General features: G+C 40.6%; 1 protein-coding gene across 2 annotated transcripts in view; it reads left to right on the forward strand.

The window, feature by feature from the left end:
• LOC135323498 (transient receptor potential cation channel subfamily M member 3-like) overlaps nucleotides 1-23,015 on the forward strand; it is a 285,214-nt gene that overhangs the window by 198,839 nt on the left and 63,360 nt on the right. For both annotated transcript variants that reach the window (XM_064499862.1, XM_064499864.1), the window contains exon 9: nucleotides 15,891-15,963. In XM_064499862.1, the coding sequence (XP_064355932.1) occupies nucleotides 15,891-15,963 (73 nt within the window). The remainder of the gene's footprint in view (nucleotides 1-15,890; nucleotides 15,964-23,015) is intronic.

Raw genomic sequence — 23,015 nt, forward strand, 5'->3', positions numbered from 1 at the left:
TATCTGTGGAAAGGAATTAAAAATCTATCTTTGAAAACAAGATTTCCTACTGTACCTATTTAGAATGTATAAACCACCAGCATCTCTTTTATAAACCTAACAGAATTGTGGTGGCCAGGGAAAAAGCATAATCATAACAAAGGTTACCCCCTTTACAGGAAATGGGGTGTTTCTAGTTCTGACGTGTTGACATTTACTTTTAAAGAATGGTCTCTAAATTGTATGCCTTGCTATTAAATGTGCAGTGTTCTGTTTATTTGCTGAAGAGTAAGTTCATTTGCTGAATAAAATCAGTACATGAACTGGATGATAGGGTGAGGCCACAGCAGATGAGAGATCTAAGTCTGTTAGGCTTACAAAACAGAGCAAATTTCACTTCTCTGTTTAATGAGTAAGTTTAATTACATTGCAAACTTAGTTGGCACTGCCTGCATCTGAGCTTATATTCAGAAATGTATTTGAGCTTAGAGAGGTATATGATATAAAACCCTATTGCTTAGAGAGGTATATGATATAAAAACCTATTTAGAATTAAATAGAATATAGGTGTCTGTACATACTGTCTACAGTTGTAGAATACAAGGGCAGGAGAGTGGCTTATATATAATTTATGGAGATTCACTACTGTTACACGTACAACGAATTCTTAAAAAATGTTTGCCCAAAGTAGTAACTAAAATAAGAGCATGAAGGCTCAGCACCGCTAATTGTGCAGGAAGTAGTATTGTAAAGTCCACTCAACACCTTCAAAAAATTGTTCAAAAATTACTACGAGCACTTTTTCTACCTGTTCCCATTTCCTCCATGCAACTTCAGAGGAAGCTAGAACAGCAAATTCGATGATACGTTGTCTGTCACTAAGAAAAAAGAAATTGTCAGGGAGAGGAGAGAAAGGGGGGATTTTTAAGGAAAGAAAACAGATTTTTTCACATGGGACCTTTGCATTCCATATCAACGAGTCCAAAGGTGCAAAAAAAATGGACTTCCTTAAATTGATAAGAAATGACAGAGAGAGTGGAGAAGAACAAGACTGTCTCCAAGGTTGTTCGCTGATGTCTCACTTCTATTCTGAACTCAGCATACGAGGAGCAGGCGAGGGCATTCCCTGAGGATTCAATGTGGCAGGGACGTCGCCGGCTGCAGTCCTCGCTCAGCCCCTGTAGTCAAGTGGCGGCCGGGAAGGGAATCCCTCAAGTAGCCGACTGGAAGAAAATTCCCTTCAGATAGCATCTGAACACACGTTGCGTTCAGTTATACTTCAAAAGTCTGTTTCCAGCTTCACAAAGGAGTGCTTTTTTCTGTCCTGATAAATAAATTAGCCTTATTATTTGTCCTTCAAGACAGTAATTCTGGTGTTTGAGTTACCCGGCAAATACAGGCTGCTGCACTGTTTCAGGAGTACTGAATCCTTTTACAGCTTAGACTGGCGCATTGCCGCAGTGCCTTATTCCCAGGGAAGTGACGTGACTTCTTGAGTCCGAGTGTGCTTTCTGGCAAGCTGAACGCGTCCCTCTGCGGAGCAGGGGGAAGAGGAAGAGGGAGGCTCCCTTGGGCAGGCGTGGGGAAAGGCTGCTTTGGCAAGCCAGAGAGGTGCATGTCCCTGAAAAAGCCCACACTTGTTGCAGTGAGATACATTTGTCATAAAATTAGTGCTTTGAACATAGTGGTTTAAGAGTGAATAATCTTCATTTCCATCTGATGGACAGAGACATTTGCCATGAATCAGGAAAGGTCCTATCTTAATATCTTAGTAATTAAAAGATGGCACAAGTAACATCAGTGGTAAAGACTATGTGCTGCCTGCTGGTAAAGTTTGGGTTTTTTGTTGCTACCATGACAATTTTCTGCTAACTATTTGAAATTCCAATTATTACACTAAATGAATTAATAGTGTGATTCTCTATAACTCCGCTACAGGATAGGTTCACCGAAGGAAGAGATCATGGATAGTGGGCATAGGTTTATATACACTAATAGGTTTCCATGCACCAGTAAATTCTTGCTAAAAGGAAAACAAGAGCATCTCTATTTCATGTCAGCATGTAATGGATATTTTTCCCTTGATTGTCCTGTTCTCCGCTATTCCTGTGGCTCAGTGTGTAGTCACTGCGACAAACATGATTACTGTTTGGGTATAGCGTAAAGCTTACAGCAATTCTGGTTTGCTGCAAATATGGTAATAGTTCATTCCAGACTAATTCATGACTAACTTGCAACTCTGGTGCTGCCAGAACAAACAAACTAGGTTTCATGCCGGAGCAGCTGGGCGCAGTGAGCTGACACCAGGATTGGCTTTCTCTCTCAAACAGAAATGGAAGCAAATTGTCCAGAAATACAAAGATTCAGTGTATGAGTAGCTTGAGTGGCATTTGTACCCCAGTTTTATCCAACTAATACAGGATCTTGACTCAGCTCATCAGTTACTTACCCAAAGTACTGAGAGGCTGGTGAGTGATTTAGCAGTTTCTTTTCCATTCAAACTGCCAATGAGATTTATTCTTCTCCAAGGCTTTCTATTTTGTTTGACCGAAAAGGTTGGAGCAAACCTGTCAGTGTGTCTGGAAGAGTTTAGACTGGCAAAAGCCTGACCTGATCATATGCTGGCTACAAAAACAACTGTTTTTCAGCTGGATGTGTGGGTTCAGTGAATTTGCAGTCTAATTAAACATTATTTGCAAGTGTTTATTAACATTCATGGAGATACATTGTGAACTGCATATTAACATGCACGTAGATATGTTTTGAAACGCGTATTAGCTAAGTCGACTGGCTTTTATAATACCAGAACATTGTCTATTTCTTTCCTTGGCCCTTTGCAAAGGTTAAAATAGCTCATTGAGCTCCATTTTTTAAAAGAAATTTTTAAAGAAATTGGGTTTCATAAACAAGTAGACAAATAAATTATTGCAGCTAAGATTTCTTAATGCTGACCGAATCTTTGTATTCTGCATAGCTGAAGTTCATTTCATTTTCATGAAAATTAAACCTCCAATCCAACCATTTCCAGACAATAGGATTAGTCTAGTAAGTAGGCCGTACCACTGTAAATTGGTATTAAAATTATGATTACAGGGTAGTTTTAAATTCTGTACACCTTCTTTGATTAGGTTTTTTTAGGAATTCTAATTTTTCCAACCTGCAGGCTGACAAGAAGCCAGCTGAAGTTATTTGGGCTTTGCCATTGACTCCACTGAGGATAAAATCTGATCGTAGGCCCAGGTTTTTGTGCCTTGTGCTTCAGTAATCCTGAGAACAAAAGTTCCACAGGCAAAACAGCTACTTGCATCAAAAAAGAGATAAAGGCAGCTGTTGTACTGCGCCTAAGCCTTGAAAAGCTTTTGATCCTAGCAGTCGCCTTTCAACTGGTGGCAGGTGAAGTAGGGCTCCTGCTGACAGAAAGCAGCAGAATGTCAGACTGACTGTCGAAGCGAAAGTGTGCAATTTAGACAGTTATTTGGTCTACCCTGAACCTCAGCCATGCCATCTTCAGCTCAAGTCTGCAAAGACCAATAGCCCTTTTGTAACTCGAGCCACCCAGAGAGCTACAGAAAATCCCTGATCTGTTGCTTGCATTCATTAAGCATGAATTTTCTGTTCTGTTTGGTGCATATTCCTTGCCCAATGGACTCAGATGGAGTCACCTAGGAGAGAGTAATGTAACTTAAAATAAATCTCTTCCCTTACCATGTATTCTGCGATTAAAACTGCAGCCAGAGAAATGAAATTTAAAGTTTCTTTGCCCTTTAAAAGCATATGTTTATGAAGATACCCGTTGTCCTATTCACACTGTCAACGAGTAATTCTGCAAAATGCGCACTGAATCATTATAGAGCACTGACAATTGTCCCAGCACAGAAAGTGAAGGCAGAACAGTAGCATGTGGCACAGCAAGTCTTGCATTAGATAATATAGGCCAATTTTTGTAATCAGTAAGTCGGCAGTATTCAGTACAGGTTACACGCTACACATCCTGCTCAGAAACCTTTCTCACTCCCTGACCCTGTGATGTCCAACGAGTTATAATTTCTGTTACCTTTTTTGGGAAAAAAGAATTTCCTCTTCTCTAGCTCCAGGCAGAACAGAAACCCTTTCTTTACTGCTGTAATATCCAAAAGCCATAGATGAGTAGCTCGCTGTATGAGATGCAGCTTCTGTGTAGATACAACAACATCTGCAAATGTTCTGAGCTCTATGAATACCTTACAATAATTGAGATGTCTTTTCCAAGTTTTACCTGCTTAGTATCACTAGCAAATTGGCTAGGAAAATAATAGCTCATGGCTATTTTTGCTGATATGTTTCTGGGTTTTGTCATGGCTTTGATGTCAACTTAAATACAGAATAGGCACATGCCTGCGTCATCAATGGCACAGCAACCTGGGCTTCCATGTACTGTCAAGGTTTTTGATAATAAATTGCAAAGCAAAATTAGAAACTGAAGTTTTAGGTGGAGCAAGAGTCCTGGTTCCCAATCTTAATACCTTTCCCACCTAACAACTCACAACCCCTCCCTCTAAGGTCAGTGTTTTCCGTTGAAATTAAAATCAGAAGACGTATTTGTGCATGGAAGTCCTACAGACAGCGCTGAGTAAGGCAGTGACTTGCAAGTCGTAATTTTCCAGTATATACAGCAGTGGGAATGACCAAATTGGAGTTTCGTTCCCTTAAAGTAACAGAATATTAGGTCTATCTGTCTCAGTGGTGAGCTCTCAGCATCACTCATGGCTTTTATATTAAACTTTGGCTTGAATAACAATTCAATTTTACAGTGGTTACTAGCCGTGAGCAAGAGATGGGTTATGGGTTAAATTGCTCATTAAAAGCCCTGAATGACACTAGCTTGACTGGCTGTTTTTTACAGAAATTTTCCTACCCAAGATTCACTGTTTAGCAAGAGAGCAGAGACATTAAGGATCTGAGGTTATGTGCCAAAAGGAGCCTATTTACTCAAAAATAGCAATATCTAATGCTGTGATTTGCTGTCAGTCCATAGTTTCCCAGAATGAACTACAGGAACATGTGGAGCTGTAGAGAGAAAGGGACACACACATCCACACAAATACCAGAGATTGCTGAGTCTCTAAAGTGTAAAATGAAACTTTAATGGTGTGCACATGGGTCTCATCAGAAGATCAGACACAGGCAGAGATCAGAGTTGACTCTAACCCCTCTGGTCCGTGACACAGGTGCCTGCTGCTCTGCCAGAAGAGTGCTATCCTGCAGAAATACCAGTTTGATGGGGTTATGGTTTCTAAAGCTGGCATGTAGCATCTCCTGTAAATGCATTTTATAGAGGCTTCTTCTAGGTACATGGTGTGCACCTGGGAGAATGCCATGTAAGATCCCATGCATGATCTTATACCATTAGTAGATCAGTGTCTGTGGACAGCAGCTGCTTTGGGACAAGTAGGGTTAATGAACTCCATTATATCAGGTTTCGATCGGTTATAATTGCTGCTATTTGGGACTTCAGTCTTGCAGATGACAATGCATCTTTATTTTATGCACACATGTCCCTTTTACTGTTAACATATTTAAGTCAGTTTATGTGCACTTCTGTGAACCCTCTCTGCCAAAGAGATGGTGGAAGTGTACAACATCACATTTACTTCACTTTTCTTTCCTCTATCAGAGTGCTGGAGGAGTTCGGGATATATCAATTTTTGAAATAAAGTGCCCATTTCTTCACCGAAAACCATCTCTCTTTCCTTGCCCAATTCTGATATTGCAAGTCTACATGGAAACACATCTATTTGTGTCTATCATCACAATCTGTTGATGAGTACAGCCTAGTGGCTTAAAGCACAGTCTCTAAATTCTGTTCCCCTGCTTATATTCTTTGTGACTTGCAATTTATATTTATTCATGTTTCTTCAACTCTGAAATGAGGAACTGGTATTTCACTGCCTGAACAGAGAGGTAAATGGCCTAAGGTAGTAATTGCATGAAAGCTGCTGTACAAGTGAAAAGGATTGTTCTCAATGTTTTTAGTGTCAGTACTTATTTTTTTTGTTATTTATTCCACTGGAAAATATTAATGTTTCCTTCCCAAAGGAAAGGCTTCAAAGGGACATGCGCATTCTGCTTACCCAGACTTGGAAGCAGACAGGTTAGCTGAAGAGCTAGATGGCAAAATATAAAGTTTTTTATGCGGGGCAGAGCTGTGAGATTTCCATAGCCTTTTCTCTTCAGTCATTAAGTAGTTGACACAGCTGTCTCAGCCTGGAGCAAAAGCTACCAGTTACAGGAGAAGCCAAACATTGACAATAATTTTTGTCAAACAATTTTCTGTGGACCTAGATGGCTTCCGAATTGCAGAACTGCTGCCTTTCTTATAAGCACTGAATTTTGTGTTTGTTCCCTGCTTCTTACCAGACAATGAGTCTGTGACACATTATGGGATCAAAGAAAAATGTGAAGTGTGGCAGTGAAGGAAGTGGAAGGAAATATAAAAATTTCTGGAACTTTACTGCCAGCATTCAAACTTCTCCCCTCACACATCTGCTCCCTCTTATTTCCTCGCTTCGAATTCTCTTTCTTATGCCTCAGAACAGCCCACCACTTGATTTAATTTTTCCCTAAACTTTCCTCTCTCTAATCTTCCTATTGCTGAATTTCCCCTTATTTGACCATCTCCTTTTTTCTCCAGTCTTATCCAGCTACTCACCTGCTCACTTTGATCTTTGTCATGCTGCTTTTCCCCTGCGTTAAACAGGATTATTTGCTGCAAGAAAAAATGGAAGTGTTTTTCCCCTCTTATCTTAACCGTTTTGAGGCTTTGCATAACTGACCTCCTTTAATGGTTTGTTTTATTAAAGCCAGAACAGTTTCAGGATATATTTACAACTGTGCCTGCCTCTCTGTAGAAAAGGGAGATGTTTCTTTCTGACTTATGTAACTGTGAGGCATTTTCAATTTGTTTTTTCATGAGAAGTGATATTTAAAGCTATTCCAAAAATTTTGGGGAGAGCAAAAAAAAAAATATATCTCTTTGAATGAAAGTTATATCACCGTTTTTTCCTTCCCAGTATCATAGTGAAATGATGATGGAAAATGCTCCCAGCCCTAAAAGCATGAATAACTTGCAGCATTCTTAAGATGCCTTGAATACAGTCTATAAAGAAAGTACTGTCAGCTGCTTTCACTGCTCTCATCACTGCCACAGTGGTTTTTTTACTGTATCTATCTTCAGCTATCCATTGCACAGTCGGCAGGGCACAGTCAGTCTGAGGTGCAGGGAATAATTGTTCTTCTCTACCTCCTTCACGACAGAGAGCAAAATGCTTTTCAGTGCAGCTGGGCACAGCATTCTCCCTACCGATCTGGCATTGTTTCCTCTCTCTTCAGATAAATGCCAGCTAAAAATCTGAATATATTTCAGCTGCTTCTTCTCACTCTGAAGTAGTTGAGGTTAACCCTAATTTAAAAAAAGAAGTGCTTGCGTGTGATAGAATATTTTAGCAATTTGAAGCACAGTCTGGTACTGCACAGCGATTCGTATTTAGTCTTGGGTCCTCACACTGGCTCTGGATGGAAGAAGCTCTTCTGCCTCTGGGAAGTTTTCAGAATAAGTCCCTGAAAAAAAGCAGTGTGATGAGAGGGGAGGATTTGCTTTGGGTTAGAAAAGGCACTAAAAGAGGAAATAAATATGCCAGTAGTTGGGAAGAATCGTTATGCCCTGTAATTAATCTCATTAAAAACTGTTCTAAACTATTTCAAAACAGTTTTTCAAATGCATTCCCATCCCATGATCTGGAGAATTTGCAGTTAGTGATATCTGTGGCTGTGGCCCCTCCCTGTTGCTCTTGCTTCTCTTTCTAGGGGTAAAGTCAGCTTCACGTATACAAAGATGTTTGCAGTGTAGTAGCTCATACTGCTGGAAGTGTTACCATTTATATAGTCAACTAGGCCTGAATATATCAAATGGTGACACAGCTATGCTAACTCAGAGAAAAGCCTACAGAGCAAAATGAGCAAGTTTTTGTGGCAAGGAATTTTCTATAGGTCTGTATGGCTTGCTCATTATAGGACTACTGCCCTCCACATAGACCTGTTTTTGTCTGTCCCCCCCACACACACACAGTCCTGTCCTCTCCACCCACAATAGCTCCATGTCACCCAAATTAGTAAGGGGCAGAAAAGTGACTGGTTACTATGGAACCAGGCAGGGGAACAAGTCGTAAGAATTCAGAAATTTTAGAATTAAACTATTACAGCCTACTCCCTGTCCCACTACTCCCCTCCGTATCTGCATACCCATACCACTGCTGGGGTTGTCTCTCCTATGACTTCGTTTGCTTTCTGTTTGAAGAAGCTCCTCAGCATCTATTTGCTGTATTTGATCTTAGCTAGTCCTTTGATTCGGCAGCTGCCATTAAGTGGACCACGGGTGCAGATCTGCATATGTGCAGCCATCATTTGTATTTCCAAGGTAACCCTGCCTTTACATGCATGCAGAACTTGGAAAACCCTAAGTACCAGTGTAGTGTGTGTGCCTCACAGTGTACAAATCATTCCTGAATGTCTAGTTCATATTTACTACTCTGAGGTAAAACAGTATTACCTGATTTTGCCTATAGATGCACAATGCAGTATCACTGTGAAGGGAAGCAAACAACAGCATGCAACATATTAGGCTAAATCCACTCTACAGAGCCAGAAACTACATAGAAAAAAGAGAAAAGGAAGGTAAAAGATATCTATTAAGCAAGAATGGAACTGGTGCTAAAAAGAAAACAGAGCTGTTTTAAAGTGAATGCTTTCAATAAAGAGTCTAAGGTCAGCTAATCTCTTCCCCCTACTCTCCATTTGCTTTCTATCCTGCTGCTTTTTTTCTTCATCTCTCTGGTTTTTACTTGCTTTCTAGCTGCCTGGCCTGAAAATTAGGTTTCTGCCCTGCTGGACTGTAATTACTGCTGGCAAGAATCACAGTGTGCTGCAATCACTGTGCTTGCAGAGAAGGTCTGTTTTGCCTCAGCAATTTCCTAGCACATTTTCCTGGGAAGAATTAGAACACAGCTAGGTTATTTTCCTGGAAGTTAAATCATGTTCACATTAAGATGTTTCAGTAAAATTTGAAATGGGATGGAGGGCAGACCTTACTAGATTTTTTTTTCTCTCTTTTCCTGTTTTTAAAGATAAGCGTTGTCTTGGAGGCAGGTTTTGTGGAGGCAAATGAGAGGCAATTCTCTGTGCTGTGTTCCCTCCATTTTTACCAGGAAGACTGATAGGAGAGTTTGACAAGTGGATGTCCATCATCCATCCACCTCCCTAGGGCAGTGCTCCTCTGAGGAGCCAAGCAGAGCTGGTCCTCCCTGCCCATCACCCACCACTGCTCCATCTCCTCACCTAACCAGCTGATCTTACCCCAGGAAGGTCCCTTCCTGGTGTCATCTTCAGCCTCCCACTAATATAAGGGTACATAAATATGTGTCACCTGGGTTGGAAATAGCTGCTGCACTTTGAACATAGTGATGGGCATATGAAAAGGAAGTCATACAGTAGATTTAGCAAGAATCTGGATGCCCATTAATGCTGCTTTTGCAGCTTCTTGGTGTAACCTTTATTGGTCATTTGGAGGCATTTTTGCTTGTCTGTTAAGGTTCCAGGTGTGTTTTCATCCAAAGATTTAAGTCCATCTTCAGTGCAGTGCAATACAGTTTTGTATCTGTAAGGGATGTTAACATCAGCTTTTATTGTATTCGTAAAGAAGAGAAGAAAAATTTTATTAAAAAAGCTTATGCTGCTGTACTTGTTCACTGTGATGCCTCAGGCAATTATCTGCAACAGTCATTTTGAGTCAATAAATAGTATGAACACTGCGGAAGGAAAAAAAGGAAATGGAAAAAAGAGCAACCCCAAAAGCCCCCAAGGTGGTGGTGGAGGAACAGAAAGAATTATTCTTTTAAAATAATTTGATTTAGCAATTCTAAATAATTCAATTCAGCAATCAAAACTACCAGCCACGTGGAAGACATCATGTGGCCCAATCCCTATGGGGGAAAAAAGAGTACTTGATTTTTGGAATTTTGTTCTTCTTTGAAGGTAAATTGTTTTTAGGTTCAAAGGGAATAGCTGAGCAGGCAAAATGGTACATTTCACTCTACTACAATTTCATTATGCTCAGAAAAATAGAATATAGAAACAGTTTGAATCAGATCAGCATAAGAAAATTACTCAGTTTAAACTAATCTTCCCTTTTTCCCCACAATATGAAAAAATGGCTAGTGCTAGTCTGCCTAATGCTGCCCCTCTCTCTCTCCTTGTTTTCTTTTGCCAGGGTAAGTGAGTCTTAAGCCTGTACTACTTTTCAAAATATTTTATCAACTTCTTGTGCTTTATGTTTTGTAATTAAATGATTATATATGTATGCCCTATTAGGGTTTTTATTATTATTATCTTTTCATAGAAGTTGTAAAGAGACTAGGACTCTACAACAGGCTTAAATAGGACAACAGTAGGCTTAAATACAAAGTAGATCTTGTTAAAGGTGGATAGTTCTTAGGCTCTGTGCCACCTCTCTTCCTTTAAATAAGAAAACTTCTGTTATTCTTAGTGATAAATTGTCAGGAGGGTTTCTTAGTTTGTAATTTCCTGCTGTTTTCCCTTCCCAGTAGCAGACATGCTCATCTAGTTGGAAGCTGGAAATAGAGTTTATTGCACCCAGACATTTACCTTTAGCACAGTAGTTTTATGTATGCTAGAGCAGTAGGGTCTGTAACTCTTCCCAACAAGACTCGAGTCAGTGTCCTATTTTAACAGCACCAAAGCTCTGTTTTTCAATTTTCTGCAGTGTTTTACCCACCAGCGTACCTCAGAATGGCACCTAGTAAGATGTCAGATATATTAAGGACTCTTGAAACTAGATGAGGATATTGCAAACAAACAAAACACTGGATAAATTCTAAAATTCCTACCTCTTAACTGGGGGAATGGAATCACTAGAAAAAATAGGTCTGTAGCAAGACAGGCAGATTGAGTTTGAGGGGACCTGGAAATATTGAACTTTTCTTTTCCTGAGTAAGTACTTCAGGATGTGTCTCTATGCCTCATTCCCCTCACTATGAGAATTAAAGAACGCTGGAAGAACTATGAACAATGTTTAAATAAAGAGGTAAATCCATATTTTAGGAACAATTGCTGTCTCTTCACAACTGTACTTATAAAGCATAGAAATAAAATTAATACTTTCTTTCTGGCAAGGTTAAGAGAGCCTTAAGCATAAGGCATTAGTATCTCATCCAACAACAAACCTTGTATGCTTCCCTGTCTCCCTCAGACAATGTTTTACAAAATTGTTTATTTTCTTTTTTATCCATGTTAAAATGAGACAGGCAAAACAAAGGAGTAACATCTACAGATGCATTTCTAATAAAAGTTGTGAAAAAGGCAAGGAGAATTGGCAGCCCTCTTTATTAATGAAGCATTAAAGCACTATAGCAACCTGACATACAGCTATATTGGAGAAACATTCAAGATCTGCCTGGGATCTCAGGACTCCTCATGTGCTGCTCCTCTGGGACACAAAACTTAGCAGAGATATTCCTCAGTCCAGGTGCCTTGTCCCTGAATGATAATTTGTTACTGTAGGAAAACAGAAGCTGCAGCTACTTGGTTTGATAACAAACTGGCATTGACAAATAAAATAGAAGTGATGATGATCCAGATGGTTCAGCAGTAAGCATGCTGCACCTTGCAAGCCTCATCTTCCAAAATCAACTCTGCAGGGCCACGACTACTCAAATATTGTCCTTTAGCCATTTAAAAGTAAATGTCATGGGAGATACGTGTATGCAAATGTCTCTAAAGACTCAATAGAGGAAACAACCAATGCATTTGGCAAAGATATGAGAGGCAACAAGACTGTAGCTAGAGAACTGCTGCATATCAAACTGAAATGTTTTCAGCAGAGATGTGTGAGGAAGTTTGCTCCTTGCTTAATCAGAGCATAGTCCTATCTTAATTCTTCCACTCTGTGAACCTACAAACACACTGATTGATCTTTATGGCAACAGTGGAAAGAACAAATAAGCAACTTTCCAAAAACCATGGAAGATCATTACAGGGCAAAGACATGCCTATGAACTCCAGGTTGAAATGGAGCTGTTTCACCAGGTTGGGAGGCAACAGAACAAAAGATAACTAGCTCTGAAAGGTTTCTGAAGAAAACTGCATGAGAAAGAGCAGTAAGTTTGAGAGAGTTGTCCAAAGTCTTATGCATGACCTGTGACAGGAGAGAAAACTGCTATGGATAGTTAGGGCTAACCTAAACCATCAATATCTATTTCCTGTCCCCCCCAAAAAAATGTGTGTTCAGAGCAGGCAAAAGTTCACGGTAGCAGTTGAGTCTATTGCTAAATTTTCAGCTTTTTGAAGTGAAGTACTGTGAGATTCTGCCTTGGTTCTGTCTAAAATTCTGTCCCTAATTCAGTCTTGGGCAAGACACCCAAAATGATCATAACTCTGGTTTGACTCTGAGCAATCTTTCCCTTCCCATCTCTAATTTAATTATTGATCTTCTTTGTCTTTATTTTTACTGTCTGGATTATGTCTTGGCCTCTTAAAAAATAATAATAAAGCGATAGTTACTATGTACAGGTGGTTTTTAATGCTAATGTAACAAAAATTTATAGTTCTGCTTTATTTTTAGTAGAGTAGCAATTTACTCTGCTATGGTGGGATCATTTTTCTGTGGGGGACAAAGGGAGGCAGGGGAGAGGAGTGAAAGAGAATTTAGAAATGTAGGGTTGTATGTGATCCAATACATGCAAGGTGCTTGGTTTTCCTGTGGTGCTAAGCCTTCCCGTGTTTGCACTTTATTGCCTTTTAATTATGGCTTCCCTCACAAGCTGGGAGGTGACTGAGCATGTGTTTAGCCTTGCTTATTCTTCCCCTACATGCTCATAACTCCCTTCGTTCGGTACTTTCAAGTGCCAATGTGCAGATTGCTTTACCTGGCCTTAAGGGAAGAAAGAGGCTTTTAGCCGTGCAGTGGTGCCACCGAGACCGGCGCTGCAAACAAAGCGCTCCCAGCCGAGCTGTTCGCTGGGAGCTGCCTGTTGATGCAAAATTGGGAAGGAAAATGCCAAGCAGTGCATGGGTATTATGCTCGGGCTGTTTTGCAGCAACACTGTGTTCACCCACTTATTCTCCACGACTGCCAGAGCTGGCAGCAGCAAGGGAGACGTTTCTCTTTCCTGCCGAGGGAAGGGGAGGAAGGCTTTTTCTTCCTTCTGCCTCCTGACCCGCCTGCCTGGCTGCTAACCTCCACGGTACCGGTCGTCATCTGCGGCATGGGAATCACATCAAGGCTCGTACGGCAGAGGGGCTGAGCTCACATTTTTATTGTGTTTGGGGGTGAGACATACATAGGAAAACATATTGCTACCCCTAGAAGTTTTACCTGTGCTCTGCAAGTCAGGGGAACAGGCACTGACAGGGAAAGTTTCCTTGCCAGACACTGGGGAGATAAGAAAAACTGTGATACGAGGGTGGACATCAAGTGGGTTTGCCAGGAACATCCCTAGACTCCTGGGGGAGGAAGGAGATAAATCACTGAAGTATCATTTGAAGTATTTATGGTATCTCTCAGGAACACTTTCAAGGGTCAAACTATATCAAATTTGAAAAACATCTAGTCGGGGCAGACACTGAATGTAAATGCTTTCTCACATTAACTTTTTTAGACAGCATCTAAACCAGCTGATTAAGTGAACTAAGCCAGGTTGAGTGTGATTTGATCCAGTTTGCCTCTTCAGTGTCTAGCATTTTGTGCTAGCACTGATGCCAAAATCTCTCATTTCTCCTTGATCTCCCTAGAGCTGCCAAGGTCAAGAGAAGGTGGACTAGGGGCAGCCTTCCTCTTCAGGACAGCTAAGCTGAATTTCCTGGGATATACTCTGCAGGGCTATTTCAGCTGGTAAACTGAAGCTTGCCACCAAAGCGTTGTCTTAGCTTACCCAGTTTATACCTCTCCTTTCCCTGTAGCTGTGTACCATTCTAGCACACTGTTGCAATTCAGTGGTGCTATATAAGTAGGAATTTGGGAACTTAGGGGGCTAAATATGTTGCTGACTATGAGTATAATATATGGTTACATAATACTTAATTAAAGATATCAATTAAAAAATTAGTTAAGTGATAGTGAATCATTTGCATCTCCATCAAGGCAGCAGCAATGTACATTAGACATGATAGAAAGGATTTTAGTAAGTAATATTAAAACAAACAGTTTCAAAAACAAATTCAGGTGTCATGGACAATCTAAGCTGTGGCAGTTTTTGTATGCAATTTTTGAAGTGGAGATGTAGCTCTAGTAGAGACTGATGTCTTGAAGCATTAGCTCAGGTGCTTCCAGGCAATGGAACGTACATGCTGTGTTGAAAGTTTTCTGTCCTTTAGTAGAAAAAACTATAAGTCAGGAAATTAATTGTAAAATGGTTGTATCTCAAGCTGTGCTGTGAGATCCAAGATGTGGACTGAATCCACACTCTCCCAAAGCAGAAGCAGTTTGGGCTGTTTCTGTTTGAAAAGTTATGGAAAGAGGCCTAAATTCTTAAGTTTTTTAATCCGTACCTAAACTCAGGAATTGTAGTGAGTTGGGTCTGATATTCCTTCCTCATCTCTGCCTGTTTTTAAGTAGTTTTCTATAAATCACTTTGTCGTTGGAAAACAGGAAAAAAGCTGATGCCAGTTGTTCAGATCAAAATGGTGACATAGGCTGCATTATTAAAAAAAAGGCACTAATAAAAGGCTGCAGTCTTGCGGGAGATAAACGGACAGCACGCCAATCAATATGATTAAATGCTGACACTTTATTAAGCCCGAATAGCGTCTTTTATATGCCTTAACCCTGATCATGTGAATCAAACTATACAGTGATTGGTACATGTTCATTTAGCACACACATCTGAACAGTACGTGATTGGATAGCATGTACTGTCCACGAGGAGGCAAGGAAACTCCCCTAAGCCCGTAAGTTTCTCACTGAACATCTGGGAGTTGTTTTTCTCCTTCCAAGGACAGCTTCTCACCACATTGCATGCCCTCTAGTAACCTTACCGGTAGGCCGCAAAACCTACTTTCACACTCTTGCTATTAGCATTAGGGCTGGATTGCTCACATGTCCGTTTTCCTCCAGATAATCCTCCACATAGTCTCTGTTGCCTCACAAGAAGTAGGGGCCCAAGAGCAGCTCTTGCCATGGTAACAAAAGGAGCAAGAGGATTTACACTTCTAAAAGTTTCACTGCACCTCATGACCAGGAGTTAAACTGGCCCGAAAGAACAGCCCCACCATATTCATTTTTATTCCTTATGAATTGCATACTTCACCTCACTGCCTCTGAACTTTGTGTGTTGTAGTGCTAGGTCACTGACTACACATGCCTGAAGATTTTCTGGACCCAGTATAAGCCCAGCTCTTAGATGATGTAGCAAACTTTCTGCTATATAAAGTCATAAGGTTGAATAGGTTGCTGGGTTTGCTGGAAAACATTTTTCAATGCCATACTCCATAGACCAGGCCCACAAACTATAATAGACCTAATTTATCCTAGGTTAACTCTACTGAAGTAATGTATTGGACACCCTAAATCTAATGTTACTCTAATACAAGAACAACCTTTCATCCCTGATTTCATCCTGTAAATATCACTGGAGATTATTCTTTTGGATGCTCATTAATACAATGTCTACCTTTAGTGAATTTTATCGCACAAAAATACTGTGTGTTAATCCTATCTAATAAGCTTCCCATAACATGACTAGAATAAGGTCATTATCTTGTAACAATCAGGATGTTCTGAGGTCCAGAAAATGCTGCCCTGATTTAATTTCTGTTTAAAAAAATAACCATGGTTTCAATAATGGTATTATCTTTTAACATTTCAGATCACGGTATTTCGCATGGGATCAGAAGGACACCAGGATATTGATTTAGCTATCCTGACAGCATTACTGAAAGGTAATAGAGTTTCACTTCACAGTGAGCCTGTAACAATCCAAATGGATTAACTCCGTGTCTCTGCTGTACTGGAACCTGCATTTATTGACAATATATACCATATCGAGGTAGTGAATTCTTACCATGAAATTGAAGTATATTTTTTGCTCCAACTGCTTTGTACAAATCTAGCTCTTTCTTTCATGTGTATATAGCTACTGTTTTTCCTCTCTGAATCTTTATTCTCCACCCACAATTCCTAATGTGTCAGAAGAAACATCAGTGGTCAGAAAATGAAAAATATTGTTATTCCTTTGTCATTTTAAAATACTGGCATATTTCCTTTTTCAAAGCATGTTAATTCAAGAAATAATTTGCAGCAGCCATCTTCGTTAGTGATTCACAACTACTGGATGACTGGCAGAGTTTCAGACTACCTGACCTGCCATAATTTAATGGTGACCCCCACACACACTATTTACTTAAGAAGATTAGTACTCATGAATAGACAGCCAAAGAACTTTTCAGAATTAAAATTATCTTCATGGCTAGTAGAAATTCCAGAAAGTGGCTATCTCCTTTTAGATAAAGCTGGCACTATGGTAAAAGAAAAATATCTTTATTTCTGATTCTCCTGGGAGAGTCTAGGATGGAATTTCTTGATCCTCTGCAGATAGAACTAAGAACTGGACTATTGTGTTGATAGCAATTATAACCTTAAACTTCACAGTTTGCTAAATCTTTCTAAGCCCTTATGTGTTATGCTTATGCTCTTAAAGATTGTCTTATGATAAATCTGCAGTTTCCAAACTATTTTCAAATTACAGTTCATTACAGGCCCTGGTCTTGCAGACTCTTAGGCAATTAAGTTTGTCTCTCTTCACCATATGATGTTATCGGGTAGCTGAATACCTGCCTGCAAATACAGAAAGAGGTGATGTTCTGGAGGCTCTGAAGTACATGTATTTGCCTGATGTAGCACTACTCCCCCAGGTGAAGGCTGGCAGGGTCTAGCCCTCCATTGACATGGTATTTCCCCAAATGGGGATTTTCATAAACTGCGTGTGCAGTAAAAATGGTTTAAATCACCATATTCATCTTGTCTGATAGAACTTCATTCCACTATGTATCACAGGCTATACTGACTTTAAAAACAGAGAATAAGAAAATACCCAACAATTTTAAAGCACATTTCTGAGAATCATTAGGGAATGGACTTCAGAAGGTAATTGGGGAAAATTATGTTTCATGAAGCACTTTGGCAGTTGTCATCGAACTACTGCCACCCCTACACCTGAGAAAGAGGGTGCATACTGCCATGTGGCATGCTTGAATTTGAGTCATATCATAAAACCTAATAGAACTGCTGGGTATTCAAACATGAACGGGAGCTATTCTTGCTTGTTTCAGGGCTCAGTTTTCTTCTTGGTTTCTTCCTGTGCAGGCTGACAGAAGCCATATGAAAAGAAAAGGCAGACGGCCTGAATTATTTTCACCTTTCCAAGCAAAAAAGTGTTTTACCTTTTACACAGTTTTTAGTCTCATTGTATAAATGCTACTTTGAACCGAAAGGAACAGGAGGAATAAGCAAGCACTGTCTACTTTAAAAACATGATTGCAAATTGATAACTACTAACCAAAGAAATGAGCAGGGATTATTTTACTCCAGTGGCTTCTATTTAGGCTTTACTACTATCGCTTGCTCCATCTCTCTCTTCATCTTTAAAGATGCCAGTTGTTTGACCTGTAGGGAATATGACTATTTTGCTGCTACCCTTGGGTAGCAAGTTTTAGACAACTGTGTCTTTAAATCTCAAGGCATTTTGGAAAGAAAGAAGAGATTAATTCAAAGTGAGAAAACTGAATCGCATCCAACACCACATTCCTCTTTTCCTCTGCATCCCCATCCTGACAAAATATTTTAATTGGAGATTTCATTGTGATCTTTAATATAACTGGATCCTTCATTACCCTCAGTGTACAGTGTACTGACTTAACATTTGCTTTTGAGGCAATCATTGAGATTGCTGCTCTTGATTCCTGTCAGTAAGATACAGATTTTCTTTTTAAAGTTGTCATTCTACTTTTTGCAAGTATATTTTCAAGGTTTGAATCCCAACATAGATTCCTCAAAGTTGTTAACTGCCTTGAAAGTAATCCTCTCAGCAGCTGAGGAAAATAAATCGTAGGGCTGGGAGTGATTGTTCTCTATTTAAAAAGTTCTTTTGCTGTATTTACACAAGCAGATGTACCAAGTCTGGATAGACATGTATTCTGCAGTAGTCCTCTCTGATGTAGGACATCCATTTTGCAAGTGCCTAATTGATCCTGTCTTTTCCTTAGTAAATGAAATGACCTTCCTTCTTCAAAGGTAGTGTAGGACATCATAGTGAACTTCTGATATCTTAGAAGGAACCTGGACCTGTGTAAGTAATTTTGACATCTTCTTTCATGCTTTCCTGACCTTCATGTTTTTGTAATTTGCTGATGGCAGCAGTTGTGTCTTGCTCAAGAGTCAGAGGAGCTAAAACTTAAACATCATCTTCTCTGCTCCCCATCACTTTCTGATTATGAAGATACTCAGAGAAGATTAGATTTATCAGGCGCTACTTTAGATCCTGCTAACCTGCATTTTCTGAGTACAGAGAATGAAAATGCATGACTTTTTAATCAATGTGTGCAGATATGAAATCTCTTGTCTCAAACAAGTCAGTTGTCCTTATGCACAGCGTCACAGCACAAAGATTCTGGCCCAGCCTGAAAGAAACACTGCCTTTCTGTAAATATGCCCTTCATGGTAAAAAAATCCAAATAATGGATAGTCTGGGCTTTCAAGAAATGAAGAAATTAAAGGTAGCAGTGCCGAAACATTTGTCTAATTCTGTCTAACTCCTAGGCAGCTTTGAAGAGTGAATCTCTTGGTGAGTGTGTTTAGATTCAGGAACTATTCTCTTTCACCTCTTCTGAATTGTGTGAAAAAGTGGAGGAGGAAAGAATGAAACCAGTGTGTCATTATTGGTTACTTTTTCACCATCTCACTGACCAGGATTTTGCAATTCTTGCTTGATAATAACAGTAAAGATACATAAAAGCTAATTACTAATCCCACCCTGGTGTGAGTGATTTGTCTAGGGAATAGGTTGAGGACAAGGGCTGGGAAACACAGAGTATCATTTCCTGCTTACTGTGTAAGATTTGCAGTGCACTATTGTCTTTTTAATCTGGAACCAGGCACACTGCCAGTGCAGGAGCTCTCTTGTCCCAGATATTCCACAAACCCCAAACCCTGCACTGCGTAGAAGAGATTATTTCCATGTTTGTTTTCATGAACCACTTGTTTAATCTTGTCAGCAGCTATATCTTTCTTGGAAGTGATCTCCAATAAACCAGGGAATGGCATCCAAACTAGTTACCAATTTATATTGCATGGATGTCACAACAGCATATGGCTTGTAAATTCCTTTTTTTTTTTAATTCTGCGGGAAACGCAAATGTGCGAAGTAAGTTTCCAACCACTTGCTTTTGTAGCAAGTACATTTATTGATACAGTTTAACTGTGTGTGCTCTCTTAACTTGAACAGTTGGAACTGAAACAGTAATGGATTTTGTCCTTTTGCAGCTTCTAATTGAGCAGAAAGCAGATGACAGGGAAGTTAAAGGCAACATATTGCAATGTGCCAAAATATCATTGTTTTGAAGGGGCATCAAAGATCCTAGTTCACAAGGCTATTGCAATGTCTACAGCTTACTAGCAGCACCAGTCATGTTTCAGCTGGTGCTCCAGAAGCTTTCCCAGTGCAATAGCTAATATTTGGAAAAGAGATGCTGTGTGGTACATGCTTATTATAATATTAATGCATGTAGCCCTCTAAGATGAGCCATGTTAGGCTAACGCAGACCTGATGTCTCTGCATGGCTTCCAGCCTGTGAATAAGTCATGATTCATGCTCACTGAACAGCCGTCATATAGTATCAGATGGTCCTGGAAGACAGAGTGTGATGGTCTGTCAACCATGAAATCCCTGACACAGAAGGATTAACGTTAGCTCAGTCCAGTATGTTTCTGAGTTAGGCCAGATGTCTGGTGACTGCCCCCATAGTTGTTGCTATTGGTTTTGTTATTATCAATCGATTTGCAAAATGCCAGGAAGGTGCTTGAAGCAAATGCAGTGAAAATACAGTCCTTTCTCCAAAGAGCTTGCAATTTATGAAGCAGAAGGCAATACAAGACATGCTGAGATGCACAGGAGAAAGTTAAGTTGTATCGCTATTTTTCCTAATCTAATTCTTTTATTTAAATGACCATTCAAAGAGGCATTGAGGTGCTTAAAAGCATTGTGGAAATGAGTCTTCTGGAGTTTCCAACAATGATCTAGATAAATCAGTGTTGTGTCAGTTTGGCTTTCCAGATTCCTGACCACCAAGTACCATAGACTCTCCCTAGCGAATCCATCAGAGGTTTTACTTTGGTCACAGTAGAACTCAGTCAGTTTATAAAACCTGTACCGCATCTCCTCAGTAACATGGCATCTTGCAAGGGCACAGTACTTATTTTCTGACCTGTACCCTGGCTCACCTAGGATACAGAGTCAAGTTGATGGTCCCAGGCTTTATCATCAAGGTGTATTGCATTTTTGGTCCAAGATATCGGAGCGATTGTCTGATATGAATGGAGTTTTTACCAGATGAATCCGGGCAAGAGATATGAGTTCATCCAGAGCTCTCTGTGGATGGCCAGCCTAAGAACAAAAGTTAATACCTGCAGCTAACACCTGTCACAGATATCCTCCTTGCTCATTCAGCTTCTCTTGTTTAGCATGTATCCATATCTAACAATTCTACATTGAAATAAAATTCTGCTAAAACAATGCATTACATCCCAAATGGAATTTTTCTTCTAGCAGCAGACAAAGGGAAGGAAGAACCACAGAGCAGATATTAATCATATTGACTAGTACATTCTTTCAAGGAACATATCTTATGTTGTGCCACACATTAGAATATTGAGTAAATATTATATAGACATTAGTCATATTGCCTAAAACACTATTTCAAGCAATAAGTATACTATGGTAATTAAAATAATGCAATGGAACGAAGCAGAAAACCTTTCCATGAGCCTGGGTAAAACAGAATCATGAGGAGAAGCAAAGCTAATCTCTCACTACTGACAGTATTAAGGGCCTAAGGAGTGGTTCCAGTGTGATCCTCTGGTTTGAGCTGATAAGAGCAGTAGGTTATTAGCTCTGCTTTTTTTTTTTTTTTTTTTTTTATGTTTCCTGAATATTTTGGCTTTGATTTGAGTCCATTGCAGTGCTGCTCATGAGTAAGATGAGTCCTCACAAGAGTCACTTTTGGGGTTCTTCTTATTGAGTCAGATCAATGAATGGTTTGTGGCACCTACTGCAATCCTCACTCACAATGTTCCCACTGTCTTCCATGGCAAAAATGAAACAATATCTTAAGGCAACCCACCTCACATTTGTTTAAGAGAATATTTCTTGTATTAGTGGAATTATTTTTGCTTTTTAATGCCAGGTAGAATTTCACCTGAAATAGCCTGAATACTTTCTTTTTTCCATTACGTCAAAAGTCATCTGTGCATCCTGGAATAAAATCAATTAAACTGCATCCCCAGCCCATATGCTATTCTGCATAAATTCCCATAGCTTTTGTTTTGTTTCTCCTCTCATGTAACACCACCATAATCTAAACTCACCTGAAAATCGCAGAAGACAGCCAAGCAAAGACAGAAGTGAGAGGGTTTCCTAGCAACGAGAGCTCTCCGAGCAGCCCTGCCGCAGGCTGGGGTGGCTGCCCTGCCGTGCTCATGAAAGGCAGGGCATGCCCGTGCTCGCTGCCCACCTCTGCTGACTGTGGGGCTGGGCTGGACGTGAAGTACGAAAACCCCTTGAGAAACCGTATGTTTCCTCTGACTACCAGATGTTTCCGGCACGCTGCTAGATAATAAAAGGAGCCATTAGAGTAACCAGCGCTGAGGAGAGCATCGCCTCCGGGACTGCACAGCCGCCTGCAGGAAAACCCTTCTGCAGCCAGCAGCTTTGCAGGCTGTGGAGGGAGGTGGAGGCTGGACCGCAGCGTGCTTTCCCCTCTCCTCAATTTTTGGAGCAGTAAACACGCACAAGGAAAGCAGTCTTAATGAGCTGCTGGGCTTGGGGTACATTCAGGAGGTGCAACCACTCCAGGCCCCGTGCCTAGTGCTCTTCCCCAGGACCACACACACCAGGCAGCCCCATGTTTACCCAGCAACCCGGTCCTTCCCAAAGCCATTCCTGCACAAAAAGGCACAAAAAGGCCCAGTAGTGCTAGGCCTCTGGAGAAGGCTCCTTGCTGCAGGTCAGAAGGTGTTTCCTTGAAGCCATGCTAAGCCTCAGTGCTTTGAGGTGAGTTGGCCTAACCGGAGAGAGCATGTGTAACCCTTTCTTCCCACAACCCGTTTTGAACCCACTCCATCCAAAACAGTCCCTGACGAGGCAGCATCCCCAGGTATGCAGGCCGTGCTGCTGCAGCCATGCAGCAAAGTCAGGAGGTCGATCTCCACCGCCGCCCTCGGACTGCAGGGTTCACCCGTGTGCCTCAGCCGCTGCCACCAGGTACCTCATCTGAGCACACGGCGAGGCTCTCCCTTTCCTTGCAGGCACACAGGTGGGAAGGAGGAGGCCCTTCAGCAGTTTGGGAGGGTCTGCTGTTTGTCTGGGAGCGAGAGAGAGTATTGTTCACTCTCTGCTTAATTTATTATACCACCCTGGGCAGGCTTTTTCTGGTTTTATAAATAGAACTGTATAGACATTTTTGCCCTCCCCAAAGGTGAGTATTTTCTTTTCTCAAATGTCGTATGTCACGCACATAAGAAATTCAAAAAGGTTCAGACGTTGGTCTGAACCCGTGAAGACTCTGGTCAGAGCTTTTGTCTGTATCATAGTATGAAGCAAAGAGAATCGCTGTCTTACACACCAGGCTGTTCTTGTCACTTCTCAGCTGCAGAAAGGTGCTTTTCTCTTTTCACTACTTTTTTTCCCTTTTCCTCATTCTTATCTATCTTCCTGCTCTTG

Source organism: Dromaius novaehollandiae, chromosome W, assembly GCF_036370855.1.
Source record: "Dromaius novaehollandiae isolate bDroNov1 chromosome W, bDroNov1.hap1, whole genome shotgun sequence".
Taxonomy (NCBI): domain Eukaryota; kingdom Metazoa; phylum Chordata; class Aves; order Casuariiformes; family Dromaiidae; genus Dromaius; species Dromaius novaehollandiae.